Source organism: Ranitomeya imitator, chromosome 5, assembly GCF_032444005.1.
Source record: "Ranitomeya imitator isolate aRanImi1 chromosome 5, aRanImi1.pri, whole genome shotgun sequence".
Lineage (NCBI taxonomy): Eukaryota > Metazoa > Chordata > Amphibia > Anura > Dendrobatidae > Ranitomeya > Ranitomeya imitator.
Window position 1 is genome coordinate 360,057,699 of NC_091286.1, and position 15,939 is coordinate 360,073,637.

The 15,939-nt window shown below is 37.2% G+C and overlaps 1 protein-coding gene across 1 annotated transcript in view; it reads right to left on the bottom strand.

The window, feature by feature from the left end:
* Window positions 1-15,727, bottom strand: part of LOC138637693 (CD109 antigen-like) — a 34,132-nt gene extending 18,405 nt beyond the window's left edge. Inside the window, exons 1-14 of the mRNA XM_069726555.1 lie at window positions 15,554-15,727; window positions 15,350-15,445; window positions 14,842-14,904; window positions 12,388-12,570; window positions 10,381-10,533; window positions 9,892-9,921; window positions 8,547-8,592; window positions 7,243-7,339; window positions 6,445-6,562; window positions 6,127-6,240; window positions 4,660-4,881; window positions 4,124-4,274; window positions 2,405-2,581; window positions 2,134-2,215 (exon numbers count right to left, since the gene is read on the bottom strand). Coding sequence (XP_069582656.1) covers window positions 2,134-2,215; window positions 2,405-2,581; window positions 4,124-4,274; window positions 4,660-4,881; window positions 6,127-6,240; window positions 6,445-6,562; window positions 7,243-7,339; window positions 8,547-8,592; window positions 9,892-9,921; window positions 10,381-10,533; window positions 12,388-12,570; window positions 14,842-14,904; window positions 15,350-15,445; window positions 15,554-15,679 — 1,658 coding nt within the window. The 5' untranslated portion in view covers window positions 15,680-15,727. The remainder of the gene's footprint in view (window positions 1-2,133; window positions 2,216-2,404; window positions 2,582-4,123; window positions 4,275-4,659; window positions 4,882-6,126; window positions 6,241-6,444; window positions 6,563-7,242; window positions 7,340-8,546; window positions 8,593-9,891; window positions 9,922-10,380; window positions 10,534-12,387; window positions 12,571-14,841; window positions 14,905-15,349; window positions 15,446-15,553) is intronic.
* Between the last annotated feature and the right edge of the window lie 212 nt (window positions 15,728-15,939).

A 15,939-nucleotide genomic window follows, 5' to 3' on the forward strand; every position in this document is an offset into this window, starting at 1 on the left:
ACAAAGAAGTAAGACAGGCAATTAACAGTAAAAAGAAAGCATTTGCACTACTAAAGCAGGATGGCACCATTGAAGCTCTAAAAAACTATAGGGAGAAAAATACTTTATCTAAAAAACTAATTAAAGCTGCCAAAAAGGAAACAGAGAAGCACATTGCTAAGGAGAGTAAAACTAATCCCAAACTGTTCTTCAACTATATCAATAGTAAAAGAATAAAAACTGAAAATGTAGGCCCCTTAAAAAATAGTGAGGAAAGAATGGTTGTAGATGACGAGGAAAAAGCTAACATATTAAACACCTTCTTCTCCACGGTATTCACGGTGGAAAATGAAATGCTAGGTGAAATCCCAAGAAACAATGAAAACCCTATATTAAGGGTCACCAATCTAACCCAAGAAGAGGTGCGAAACCGGCTAAATAAGATTAAAATAGATAAATCTCCGGGTCCGGATGGCATACACCCACGAGTACTAAGAGAACTAAGTAATGTAATAGATAAACCATTATTTCTTATTTTTAGGGACTCTATAGAGACAGGGTCTGTTCCGCAGGATTGGCGCATAGCAAATGTGGTGCCAATATTCAAAAAGGGCTCTAAAAGTGAACCTGGAAATTATAGGCCAGTAAGTCTAACCTCTATTGTTGGTAAAATATTTGAAGGGTTTCTGAGGGATGTTATTCTGGATTATCTCAATGAGAATAACTGTTTAACTCCATATCAGCATGGGTTTATGAGAAATCGCTCCTGTCAAACCAATCTAATCAGTTTTTATGAAGAGGTAAGCTATAGACTGGACCACGGTGAGTCATTGGACGTGGTATATCTCGATTTTTCCAAAGCGTTTGATACCGTGCCGCACAAGAGGTTGGTACACAAAATGAGAATGCTTGGTCTGGGGGAAAATGTGTGTAAATGGGTTAGTAACTGGCTTAGTGATAGAAAGCAGAGGGTGGTTATAAATGGTATAGTCTCTAACTGGGTCGCTGTGACCAGTGGGGTACCGCAGGGGTCAGTATTGGGACCTGTTCTCTTCAACATATTCATTAATGATCTGGTAGAAGGTTTACACAGTAAAATATCGATATTTGCAGATGATACAAAACTATGTAAAGCAGTTAATACAAGAGAAGATAGTATTCTGCTACAGATGGATCTGGATAAGTTGGAAACTTGGGCTGAAAGGTGGCAGATGAGGTTTAACAATGATAAATGTAAGGTTATACACATGGGAAGAGGGAATCAATATCACCATTACACACTGAACGGGAAACCACTGGGTAAATCTGACAGGGAGAAGGACTTGGGGATCCTAGTTAATGATAAACTTACCTGGAGCAGCCAGTGCCAGGCAGCAGCTGCCAAGGCAAACAGGATCATGGGGTGCATTAAAAGAGGTCTGGATACACATGATGAGAGCATTATACTGCCTCTGTACAAATCCCTAGTTAGACCGCACATGGAGTACTGTGTCCAGTTTTGGGCACCGGTGCTCAGGAAGGATATAATGGAACTAGAGAGAGTACAAAGGAGGGCAACAAAATTAATAAAGGGGATGGGAGAACTACAATACCCAGATAGATTAGCGAAATTAGGATTATTTAGTCTAGAAAAAAGACGACTGAGGGGCGATCTAATAACCATGTATAAGTATATAAGGGGACAATACAAATATCTCGCTGAGGATCTGTTTATACCAAGGAAGGTGACGGGCACAAGGGGGCATTCTTTGCGTCTGGAGGAGAGAAGGTTTTTCCACCAACATAGAAGAGGATTCTTTACTGTTAGGGCAGTGAGAATCTGGAATTGCTTGCCTGAGGAGGTGGTGATGGCGAACTCAGTCGAGGGGTTCAAGAGAGGCCTCGATGTCTTCCTGGAGCAGAACAATATTGTATCATACAATTATTAGGCTCTGTAGAAGGACGTAGATCTGGGTATTTATTATGATGGAATATAGGCTGAACTGGATGGACAAATGTCTTTTTTCGGCCTTACTAACTATGTTACTATGTTACTATGTTACTATGTTACATCTTTACATTGACATTGACTTGGGATGACTTTATGGAATTGAGGACTGTCAAAATGACTTAACAGTTTATATAATAAGTTAATGACATATTGGATTTGCTCACCAGGTACTTCCAGAGGAATCTGCATTTCCAAATGCACTAAAAGATCCATCAAATCGCTTATAGGTTAGCTCCTTCTGATAGCCTAAACATAAAATATACATTGTGATTATAACTACATTGTAAATGTCACCTCTAGTCACTGGTCGTTATTACAATCATCGGTTAAATCTGAACATATTCTGATCTATTATTTGCCCAGTAAATGATCACACAGGGAACTAATAATTTGCCTGTAAGTATGCGTGATGCAGATTTGTATCTCAAAAGTTACCTTGTTCCATAAAGCTTATGGCCCTTTCTTTGATATCGCTGTTTATCTTATTAGTCGCTATTAGATATTGCAGAATATAAATGTTCGGTGCAAAGTTGATCATGTTTTGCTCTCCACATCCATATGGCATCTCGATAAGTGATTCAAGACCATTTATTGAAGGCCCAAGGAGATCTCCTGTTAAAACATTCATAGAGACATAGGTTATGTAAAAAGATTTGGATATATTGACTTAGTGTGAAATAATATCCACTGTTTATTCAGATAATCATTGCTAATAATAATAATAACAACGGCACATACTAATTGATCGATTTCTATATTCTAGACATAATTTGAACATTCTTGAGAACATTCTTGTTTCTACCCAGTGGCTGGAAACCAATTCCGACCTGGCGCACTTCACAGCTCTGACTTTTCTACCTGCCTCCAGTCTACACAGAACCCTGTGCGCTCAACAGCAGACTGATACATTTTACCAATACTATGACATTGTGTCAAACTTGTGTCAGATCTGAGCTGAGCTGTGATTGGCAGTAGGGTCTTTTTTTTACTAGACATGTCTGATAAATGATGCGCATATGGGTTTTGCATTGTATTACCCTAAATGCTGATAAGCTAGAAGTCTTTATAATTAGTTGCAAATTTGGGATGAATTATACAGCTACCTAAAGATAAGATTGCTTGATGTGGGGAAAAATGAGTTTGTTTTGAGTCAAACTAATTTATCAATGTTTCATATTGGACATAAAAAAAAGTATTAAAGGGGATGTTCATTAATCGGGCAACCCCTTCTGAATCTCTATGCTTCCCCCCCAGTAAAATACTAATACTTATATTCAGCACCAATGCTGGTGCAATTTCAGCATTGTCAGCACTAGCTCTTCGCTCTTCTGAGGATGGCATGACATAATGCTGTGACCAATTTCCTGGGGAGCCTTTGGCATATTTCCTGTTATAATCACACCAACAGCTTCTTAGTAAGATTACATTTGATTTGAAAGGGACTCCCTGCCTCCTATTATTGTTTACCAGGCATGGCTCACTACTGCTAGTAGTGGCTGTGACAGGTATTACCACCTTGTCTTATTCAACTGAATGAAAAAAGATTTTGTGAGTTATAGTGAACAATGCACTACAGAGTTATCTCATTTAGGAGAATGAGACTGAGCTGTAATACCAGCCATTACTAAAAGAAGGGCACTATGCTGTACCAACAATGTAACCAATAGAGACTTGATGATTGATAGAGAGTCACAACCTCTTTAAAGAGCTGATTATCGTAGGCTTCAGAGACAGCTCCACTATTTTATCTTGATGAGTAGCCTAAATATAGATCATCAATTTTAAAGAATTGAAATTTTTTTTTAGGATGCCTAAATTAACTATATCCAAAAGACTTAAATGGGTGGGCATTAACCATCCATACTTTCCCAAAAGAGGACCATGAACCACATAGTCCCTATTCCTGATACTGAGCCTGTCAAATCTTAGAGGGTTTCTTCACTATGGCCACTTTCATTCTTATTACCTAGGTAAACCTCTCATGAGTGCTTTATATCCTGCACAATTTACACAATTTCTCATAGGGAACATGAAGGCCCTTGCATATATTCTCAACATTCACTATGCAGATACAAATGTATCTGTACAGGAGTACTTAAGGTCACAGACAACCAATGTATGACAGTGCATAATTGTAAAAAAAAGTGTTCCTACCAGTAACAGTGATATACACTTCTTCACTGCCAGGTACCACATCATTAGGGAAAGTAAATGAAATGTTGTTTGATATAGTTTTCGATGTATTTCCCTCACCAATGAGCTCAAACACAACCGTCTGTGAATGCGAGTACTTCACCCCTTCAGCCTGTTGGAGAAACAAGTGCATCTGTAAATTTTACATTTTTGCACTGTTAGTCAATGGGATCACTACTCACTTATTTCCTGCTTTGATAACTTTGACAAATGTGTACTTATACAGGTATACTTAACTCGAATGTAAGTCCGCAAGGACAGGGTCCTATCCCCTCTGTACCAGTCAATCATTGTAAATTTGTCTACTGTAAATGATATCTATAACCCTGTATGTAACCCCTTTTCTCATGTACAGCACAATGGAATTAATGGTGCTATATAAATTAATAATAATAATAGTAATAACTATGAATAATTATAATTTATACAGTTTCTTTCTCATAAGTTGTTCTTTTTAGTTTTCGTATCCCTTTATTTTATTAGTACGTATCACTCACCTTTACCAGTACTGTTTTCGTTACAACATCAGTAACCACATTTGACATCGCTTTCACAGTGATTGGGAGGCTGCCCAGTTTCTTTGGTCTTATTGGGAATAAGACTCTCGTTAATCCCTGACTGGGAACAGTTACGCTATGTTGGCTTGCCACACTGCCCATATAGATTCTTCTTGGTACAAATATTTCAAATGAGTCATTAAGTTCCAAAGAAACCAAAACCTGAAAGCCAAAAATGAATGCATTGAAAAAATGTTCTCTATTCTCCTACATGATTTCATGTGACTCTATTAAAGCTGACTGTTTTTAATCTGTCCCATTCCAGTGCAATTTTTATATTATCTTGCTGTTAGAAGAAGAGATTGCATATATCCACCGTGTCTAAAATCATGCTGATAAACAAACCCCCAGCAGTTATGGCTTCTAAACTCAGATCTTCAACACAGGTCATGTATGAGTGTACCATATACCTTATAATTAAGGATGAACCAATATATTTGAGTGGAATTGAATACGGTAATTGAATTCTACTCACATTTTTCACAAATTGACATTTGCCAAAATTCACTGCCTACCATTTTTCTGAACTGTAAAATGTCCTCAAAATGTTAAAGTAATAGTAATCAATTATACTCACTTTACCGTTCAACTCTCTTGCCCCTCTGCGTCATCCATTCAGTCCTTGCCACATCTTCAGATTGCCACTGCTTACGATAAACTCTCCAAACTAGGACCTAATAAGGCCTGAGAGGCGAGAAAGGTCATGGTCTCATGACATTTTGGCGACGTGTCCTTGTACATGTATGCACGGACCCTCCCAGGCTTCATCAAAGCCAGAAGTCTCAGGGATTTCAGCGTGAGTGGTGGCAATCAAAGAGGATCAAACAAGTGATGGCGAGGAGCAGAGGGGCAGAGCAGTGATTGGAGAGGTGAGTATTAGGATTATTTTTTTCTTACACATTACATTTATTATGTCCTGGGGTCTGCAAAGAGCTCAGGGCATACTAATGAACATTGAATATCCCTGAAAATCTGCACTAACAGGCGAATTCGAATTTTGAATGATCCTTTCATCTCTAGAGTTGAGCGAATTTGTTCGGATTTGGCTCCGAATACGATCGGCAGCGAATATCGTTTTTGCAATATTCGTTGAACACAGCCGAATGTCATTAGAGTCAATGGGAGTAGAAACTACAGTACTTAATATGTTCGGAACCGATCATCAAACATACATTTGGCACGAATAGGGTACCAATATTGCACGAATATGGCAAATTCAGATACGGCGACCGAATCCGAACAAATTTGCTCAACTCTATTCATCTCTACTTATAATATGTTATTTCACTCTTATTGATAGCAAATTAGGCAGGTAAAGCAATAACAGAATAAACAAAATGCTGTAAAATTAATTCAGTTTTTAAATGACTTTTAATATGTTCTCCTACTATAATAGATTAAACATACCTCCAAGTTCTTGGATAAGGAACTGGACAGGATGACTTCCAAAATAAACTGTTCACCTCTTGTAACCGAATATGGCAGGTTTAATGACACTAAAAATGGTTTAACTGCTGAAATCTAGAGAAAAAAACACATTTTGATAACACATTTTGAGATTTACAAATATTCACATTTATTCACAATAAATTAGAAAAATAGATATATTGTATACATGATTGTGTTGCTTAGCACTTGTGACAAAATAAAAGCAAAATAATATTAAAGATTAATATTGTTTCCTTTTACTTTATAAAAATGGAAAAGATGCCAAACAAATATTACCTCCACAGGTTCTTCCACTACTCCAAGACCAAGTCGCTCAGAAATAACAAACGCAGTGGCCACCCATGATGTGTTCTTGTCAGGTACCGTCACATTAAAATTTTCTGTTAAACTTGAGCTGTGAATTAATTTCATCATGTGTATTACTTGGATTATTCATGAAGTGATTTGGCAAGTTATAGGTGCCCAGGGTTTGTACCACCCTTGGGGAGGGGGTAGACCGGAGCTAAGGTGTTTCCTCACTTTGATCCTATAGCATGTCTAGTAAATATGACTTTACCCTTTTACTTTTCTACTTACTTAGGACACACTGTAAACACAATTACTTTATATGAAATCTCTTTGTAAATCTCTTTATTTTATTTCTAATCAACATAATAGGTCTATGGTCTAATGGGCACTTCAGAAATGTCTATTGTAGGCATCGACAAGTAGAAAGTATCAACCTGTATCAGAATATATACAATATATATTTGTGTTTCACTATTGTGTAAGTATTATATAATGGCAAATATCCTATAAAAACCAATTATTGACAGGCATAGAACTAACACTGAAACACAGGAGCGGGTTGTAACTTGGAAAGCTTTTAATATAAATATTTCAGGTATCAACTCTTGCTAGACATTTAGTGACAGCCGGAGATGCACAGGTACATGCACCATTTCCTATTCTACATCAATTCCAATTGTTTCCTAGATGTGGCATCCAATATAAGTCATCATTGCTATATGACATTAAGTGTAAACTGAAATCCTAAGAATATTTAATTTGCATTAATTAACATTTTTAACCAACCTTATATTATTTTCCTGCCAGATCCAGACCTCTGGTATAGGAATTTCTGCATGTCTTAAAGGCAACACAGAGCGTTGTCTACTAGGAGGAATGTATTCTGCAAGAAATGTAAAAAAAATGATGAAGCAGTAACATTGCTGAGAGGTGTATTATTTGGACATGCAGTGAAATGTAATTATTGTTAATAATTACATTAAAATAAATACATTAATAGTATGAGGTAAGTGTATAAGTACTCAGGACTTTGTGAAAAATAAACTTTAGAAACATTACATTTCTGTTTGATATATTATCAGCGGCTCATGCACATGTGGTGGTACACAAAGTATAAAACTATATAGACTCTGTGTGTCTATTTTGTTTTTGTTTTTTTAAGACCCTGGGCATCATCTAGGCCATGGGCCATTTCTCACCACAATAAAGTTTAGTGTTTTGTTCTTTTTTTACTTATTAATTTTTTTCATTCATTTTTAGGGTAAGGAAAGTAAACTATCGATCTTAGTTTTCAATACAGAACTCTAACTCACTTACAACCTTGCAGTAGTCATAAGGCCGGGTGCAAATGAGCGTATGCAAAATTGTCTGTTTTTCATCTAGAAAACAAAGACGATTTGTCATCCGTAATGTGACCCATACGTAATCCGTATGGCCATTTTCTACACCTTTATGTCCTTTTTTACATTCCTTTGGGATATGTTTTTTTACATTGGTGTGTCTGTTTTTATATCCCAATGGCATCTGATTATTGCTTGAATAATTTCATAAATAATAAAGGTAAAAATTTATTTACTTAATAATTATAATGGATCCATAAAAAACGCATTATATATGGATAGTAACCCACACATGATCTAGTTTTTATTGACTTATAATGGATGAGTCTGATCCAGTAGATGCTGCCATTTTTAACAAGTAGACCATCGGTCCTTGTGTAAAAGCAGTCTTATGAACTACCCCATTGACTTGCATTGATCAGTGTGCTATCTATATGTTATCTGTTTTGCATATAGAAAACATAAGGACCGATTGTACGTTTTTCTGAATGAACCCTAAAAATACAATTCTGCAGCAACCAATAGCGTGCACATTGTACTGCATTTAGATTAATACATTGAACATTGAATTCGATAGTAAATTTGCATGCAGTAAATTACCATTTTATCATTGTTACTGTATGATATTCTAAAGTAATAGATTAAATCAGAAATTCCATTGTTTGTCAACATGTGCAAGCATTCTACTGGAGAATCAAAGTCAAATTTTTGACATCCCCAGATGTCCTTAGAAAATGCACTCAGACGTACCGTATTTATTTTGGATCACAGCATCAGTCATGCTTGCCGGAGGGCCCTGATTAGAAAAATGAAAACCGCATTTTGCTGAATGATTTTAATAAAATAAAGTTCATTGATGTTGTAAAAATATGTGCTTACATACAGTATATGTTTACAGAATCAAAGCATGTCGTGCACTAAAAAAATACGACATTTGTCAACAGAATACAGATTATTTAAACCACACATTGTAAAATGCTGACTTTTTAATATTGTTGCAGGATTTGATTTCTCTCCACAAATGATGACATGGCAGAAAAGATTAGTCAGGCACAGGGGTATAAGAATAATAAGTGCAGGGTTTGCAGCCTCACTCATGAATTTGTGGATAAGGGGCCCAAATGACTCTTTAGCCAATATTAGTAGACTGATACTATTACAAACCCATGAGAGTTAGGAGACTTGTTGGAGAATTTGCATTGAGGCCCAAAAGTTTCAAGTTTTGCCATTGATCAGGCATATTAAATGTCATTGTACGCTATTCTAGTACGTATAGCAACGCAAAAGAAACAGATGGGGCAACCAAACTTCGTAAATTGATTTTTAAAATGTGTTTATTTTATTGAAATTCGTTAAAGTGCAAGACAATATTTAAAAAGCAAAGTTAATCCAGGAAAGGGACAGATGATAATCCAGACAAACAAACACTAATTCATTAGGCTCCCCTGAGGGAGCAGGATGAAACATGCATTGGGACACACGGACACCTAATCCAGGCAAAGACTAAGTACTGTATGTTAAGTATGCTGAACATGTTATTTCTTGATAATACTGAGGTTGCATTTTTTCACATACTAGTGGGCAATACCTCATCATCTTTTGCTTGTTTAGAACTACACCAATGCAAAATGTAATATGTTTGTGTTTTACTACTAATACTGATGGCTGCATATTTATATTTAGACTATGTATTTCAATATTGTATGATTAAATGAATTATTTTTTTATTTGTCTGGATTATCCTATGTCTCTTTCCTGGAGTGACGTTGCTTTTCCAAATATTGTCTTTTATTTTAAGGAATTTCAATAAAATAAACACATTTTAAATATCAATATTGGGAGTTTGGTTGCTCCACCCATTTCTCCTGGGTCGCAATACTTTGGAGACTAGCGTACAATTTAATTCTTGGGTGTCATTTCTTTAAGGATTTGCTTTCTCTTATAGGTTAACTTTTAATGTCCGATCCCTTTGTCTTGGCAAGGGCTAATTCCTCTCTCACCCATTGAAAACATGTGTACACTCTGACAAGTGACCCCCTTATTACAGTTTGTGTGTTTTTCAAAAATATCAGATAATAACAAGTACTTTAGATACCTGATAGTAAGACATCAGTTCATCATAAATCTAAAAATGTAAGGAAATGTTACATTAGTGAGAGCTAAAGAAAGCATTAAGACAACTTAACTGTAAATGTCAGAGTTAATAAGTGTCCTATAGACAATATTTTTATTTCATTTTTATAAAAAAAAAAAGGTAAAGTGCCACAGTATCAAAATAAAGCATGACAAATTATCATGAGTACCCATCGGCGCTCTGTATGCTGCCATGCGTTACCTCTGGGTATTTAAAGAAATGGACTGTAAAGGCTTATAAGTTCATTGCATATTTTTTTTTAACAGTCTATTGATATCCAACATCCAAGTGCATAAATTATGTAAAAAATAATCACTATCAAAAGAATGTACTGTAAAATAGCCACATGGAAAAACTTTGTAGGTGCAGTGGAAAGAAACATTTGATAAAATATAAATTCCCACATCACTAACTATCACTCTTCAATATTCACTCGCCACCTATACTTACTTTGTTTGTCGTCAGATCACTTCCATCTCCCAGAAGCAATGAACTTTTTTCACTGACTCTCAGACCAACCAAGGAATGGGGTTCATTGACATTAACAGATAAGCACATGTGTTCTAATGGATGTGCCGTACTTTTACTCCATGACAGAGAAACCTAAAAGATTCAGATATGAAAAGTCACCACCGCTGTATTTGGTGTACCGTAGGAAGTAATCAGGAAATAATAATGAAATGCTAACGGGGAAAACATGTAAGTCTCTACTGCTAAAAAGATAAAATATAATGGCCCGATTCATCAGGACCAGCAAACTTCTCGCCGATCATGATGAGGCAGCATGTTGAAGTCAGCCACTCCTGATTCATGAAGAAGGGCACGAGTCTTCATGAATCGGGAGCGCCTGACTAGAGGAGTGTGCCTCCGTACGCCATGCTGGAAATCTTACTCCAGTCCCAGACTGAAATAAGATTTCTAGCGTAAGTAACGTCACAGCTCATCATGAATTAGGCAAGCCATGGAGTCACGCCCCATCACAACGAATTGCGACAACATTCTGCGACTTTTCAAAGAAATTTATGTCAGAATTCTCACAAATTTGCTTTGCTGAATCGAGGCCTTTGTGTCTATTTTGTGGGTCTGATGTAAAAGTGCATTGGGCCCATTGGAGGATTTGATTCTGAGGGCCCACCTTTCTCTCCCACTGAAGAGCCCCTTAGCAGCTGCAAGGTTTGCACTATGAACTCTCCTGAAGGAGAAGCCAGAGCCCACCGGAGGATTCTCCGGTTCTCTGGTTCGCCAGTCCAACCCTTGTCATGGTATTATGTCAATAACAAGATCGATAGACATAGGAATTATATGAAAATCATGAAAACAATAGAAACTAAAAAATTTTAACATCTCAATTTATTCAGTGTTGAAAATGAGCGTCACATGCATTTATGCCTTAGCATGCTGTCAGTGAGGTTATTAATGGTTGTCTGAGGAATATTCTGCCAATCAAGTTTAGACCATGCAGGCTGATCACAGTAGCAAAATAATGCACAGCCTGATTTGTGGATTGAAAAACAGCTCCTGCGACAGATTGGAGAAATAACTTTACAACTGTACCACTGCATTGTTAGTGTACCTGGACTAAAATTTAAAAAGGTCCAGCTACCATACGCTATGCTACCGCACACCATAATACCGGGAGTAGATCCATTGTGACGTACCCTTATGAAGCCATCTTCATGACCTTATGCCACCACTGTCAAAAACAATCATGGTGCATAGCAAGATGGCATTGGAGGCTGGAATGGAGGTCTGTCCTGTTTAGCAAAAGACCTTCAGGAAGGAACATGACATCAGTGCTACCCCAGGATTATAGTGAAGGGCAGTCCTGTAGCCAGGCCCTATAAGTCTTCATTCAGGTACATTAAATGCTAAGCATTATAATTATTACTATTATTTATTATTATAGCGACATTTATTTCATGGTGCTTTACGATTTAGTCATGAAACTAGCAGAATGGACATTTCTCCAAAGTGTCACAGGAGCTGTTTTTCAACATGACAAAGATATGACGCATGTTACACATGTTACTGTGAGCAGCCTGCATGGCCTAAACGTTCTACCATGGCTTGCAGCATCTCTGGACTTGTCTCCCCTCAAGCACTTCTGGGAAATAATTGGTCAACAATTGCAAAGGGTGCTGCCAGCAGCGGATCTTGGTGATTTGTATGAGCAAGTGAATTCTGTTTGCAGTAGATTCCTCAACCATTAATAACCTCCTGGATAACATGCCAAAGTCTGTAATTGCTTGTATTTCTGCATGTTGTGCTCATACTCTATAATGAATATTTCAAGATGTTTTGACTTCTTTTTTTTTTTACAATTTTTTATCGTTTATCATGGCTTTCAATCCTGTGATTACTGTAATTCCACAACTTTTCCCTATAGGTGTTGTAGTTTCAATGTTAAGGAGTGTGTATTATAAACTTTTCGAACATTTTTTTTATTAGAAACATTACCTTGTTGTTCAATGTTCCTTTAATAGATAATGTTTTTGATATTTGCATAATATCACCAAAATTAACACTGTTATTAAGCCAATAAACAGTTAGTTGAGCTGATGGTGCCCAAGAAGCTTCTGGAATAAGGCTAAAATTTGTACTGTTCCTCCCAGTGAACACAACCAAGCCTCTGGAGATCACCTACAAAGAAATACAATTTAGCACATCATGCATTGTTACAGAAATATAACATTTCTAATATGGAGTATTATAAGTTTATTTATATTTGTGCAGGTTAGGTTACATTAACTATACAGTATAATCAAAGTTATATATAAACTAAAAACCATGCAGGGATTGAACTCTCACCTGGACTCAGAGCGTAAAAGAGATATGAGAAGACCAATGCTATTAATAATGATAATTGGGAGCCCTGTCTGAGATTTTGCATAGGGGATCATGAACTTTAAAGGGAACCTATCACCAGAAATAAAGCTATGCTGTCCGGAACCTACACATAGCCGAATGCTGTGGGGAGAAATTGAACTTTATTCTCCGCGTCAGCATTTGGTTTCAGTCATGGGGGTGGGGCATCACTGGTTCAGCCATCGCTCTGAGAATAAAGAGCGACTGCTGTAACTGCGCCCCAGCCCTGACTGACACTCGCTTTGCATTGAGGCTGGCAGTCAGTCAGGAACGGGGCATGGTTACAGTGGCCGCTCTGTATTCTCAGAGCAATGACTGACCCAGTGGCACCCCAACCTCGTGACTGAAATGGAATGCTAGCGGGGAGAATAAAGTTCATTTTCTCCCTGCTGCATTCAGCTACGTGTAGGCAGCGGTCAGCATAACAACGCTATTAGCATGCTGATTAACTGCATATCTGCAGGTTATATAGCAGCTACAGCTTAGAATAACCAAGCTGTTGCACAACTCTTGAGGTAGATAATAGAAAACAGCTAGAGGAGTATAACCCAATAAGATAAAACGTAACTTTTACTCATACTATTAAAACATGGACAAAACAATACAACAAACAATAGTGCTCACGCCGAAAACTGTGCTCTAATAAAAAACTGGTTTGGTCTCACCAATTATGGACGCAGGGTACCCATACCGATGAAGAAAGGTCCCTGGGAGGGTCCAATAGATGTAGGGTAAAACAACAAGAGGGACAGGGGACCTTCTTACTAAACCCCTGTCATGCCCCAGCAATGACTCCTGTCCTTACAAGGACAGGCCCAAATGTGCCCTACTATGGACTCCCCCCACCATATATAATGTGAGAGGAGAAGTACTACATTATATATGGTGGGGGGAGTCCATAGTAGGGCACATTTGGGCCTGTCCTTGTGAGGACAGGAGTCATTGCTGGGGCACGACAGGGGTTTAGTAAGAAGGTCCCCCGTCCCTCTTGTTGTTTTACCCTACATCTATTGGACCCTCCCAGGGACCTTTCTTCATCGGTATGGGTACCCTGCGTCCATAATTGGTGAGACCAAACCAGTTTTTTATTAGAGCACAGTTTTCGGCGTGAGCACTATTGTTTGTTGTATTGTTTTGTCCATGTTTTAATAGTATGAGTAAAAGTTATGTTTTATCTTATTGGGTTATACTCTTCTAGCTGTTTTCTAATATCTGCAGGTTAATAGCGTTATTTTCCCTTTAAGTTATGATTCTGAAACTATGACTGATATTCCTATTAAAGGGGTTGTCCACTACTAAGACAAACTCATTCTTGATCTAAATGTTTGGCACCAATAAAATAAAAAAAGCTCATACTCACTTCCCATGTCACGCCATTCCAGCGGTGTCGAGAGTTGTGTTCCAACGGTTCTCATGTGGTTGTTATGACATGTGAGCCTGGTGCCCAATCAGTGTTGGCATTACTGTTCCCACTTTCAGACATATTGAACATCAAGAAGAATTGAGAGAGCAGCTGCTGCCCTGACTTCTTCTTGATGTTTAATACTTATAAAGGCAGGGGCAGTGATGCCAGCGCTGATTGAGAGCCAGGCTCATGTGTCATAACAATCGCTGTAACAGCACCGGCACAGTAGGGGAGTATCCTTTTTTTATTTTATTGACGTCAAACATTTAGAACAAGAATGGGTTGTCCTAGTAGTGGACAACCCTTTTAAGATTCACTTGTTCAAGCACAACGGATTGGATTTAACACATTTAGGAAAGGTATTGAATCACTTTGACATCATATTGAGAAAAGTATTTTAGATCATTTACTCCCTACTACAAATTGTTGCGAAAATTAGAAGTTCCTCAGAATTTTGAGACCTGTATAAATACACCAGACCAGCAGCTTTATATATTCTTGGTACTCATCAGGAAGGGTAAATTCTCTAGTTATATACAGGGGGTACACTATTCCTTATATAAACACTCTATATAGTATAAACATGGGGGTTCATTATGGTATAAAGACAGTTTTAGAATTGAATTGTAGTCACTACATACCACATAATAAATTTCCATTATCTTCAGGTGGGTTGTAACCTGTATGTTAAATTCTTCTCCAACCTGCATTTAAACACATGAATACATATATACTTTAACTGTAGTATAATATTTATTATTATATTCATTGTCAAATGTTTTAGAAGTGCTATTTGTTCTTTCAATTACTTTTCACAACACAACCTAGCCACTTCAAGCTCCCTAATAAATACTCTGGAGAAGCTCAGAGCTCCCTCTTTCTCACCATTTTTGAAAATTAGTCAAAATTTACAATAAAATTTGCAGGTTTTTTTTAGGTGATATAAGTGGCATACACCCTTTAATGAATTTAACCCCTGCCTCATCACTATGATCATTTGTGTGACTAGCATGTCCCTTGCATTGGATGTTACCATCAGCCCCTAGTGAGGCAACAGGGAGAGTCATATACAATGCAGTACGGCATCTTTAACAGACAAAAAAAATAAATGGAATGGTGTAAATTAATTGTGTCCCATATTTCTATTACCTTCAATGATGAATTTGGGATCTGGATGTTTATAAAAGGATTACTTGTATATACTAAATCCGAACTGAAAATTTCACTGACATTTTGATATTCAACCTAAACAAAGAATGAGAGAATGAGCGTGTTGTATTAACAATTATAATATAAAAAAATCATAAATACATTACACTGTAAGATGAAATTCCCTAATTGATTTCTACTCACATTAATTGTCATCCAGAGAATGGACTGTAAAACAGGAAACTCCACATCAATGATACCAGATTCCGAAATGGCATATTGTCGCACTGTGGTGGAGCTGTCTGACGAGTCTCTCCACTGCGTAATCATGACAGTAACTGTTTCATCCCTCTCCTCTTCCTGTAAGGGTTTTTTATCAACTCGTTGCACCTGAACCTGCAAGTATACACATGTATTTAATATACATTTATACACATATATTGTGCTGTTAGTCTCAATCGTCTACATGTGTCTATTTGTATCCAAATACTAACACTCTTTTATAATGTAAGTTTATACCTTAAATCCATGACTATAATTGTGGAAAAATGGTAGCAAAATTGCATCTACTGCATTATGACCAAGGTACC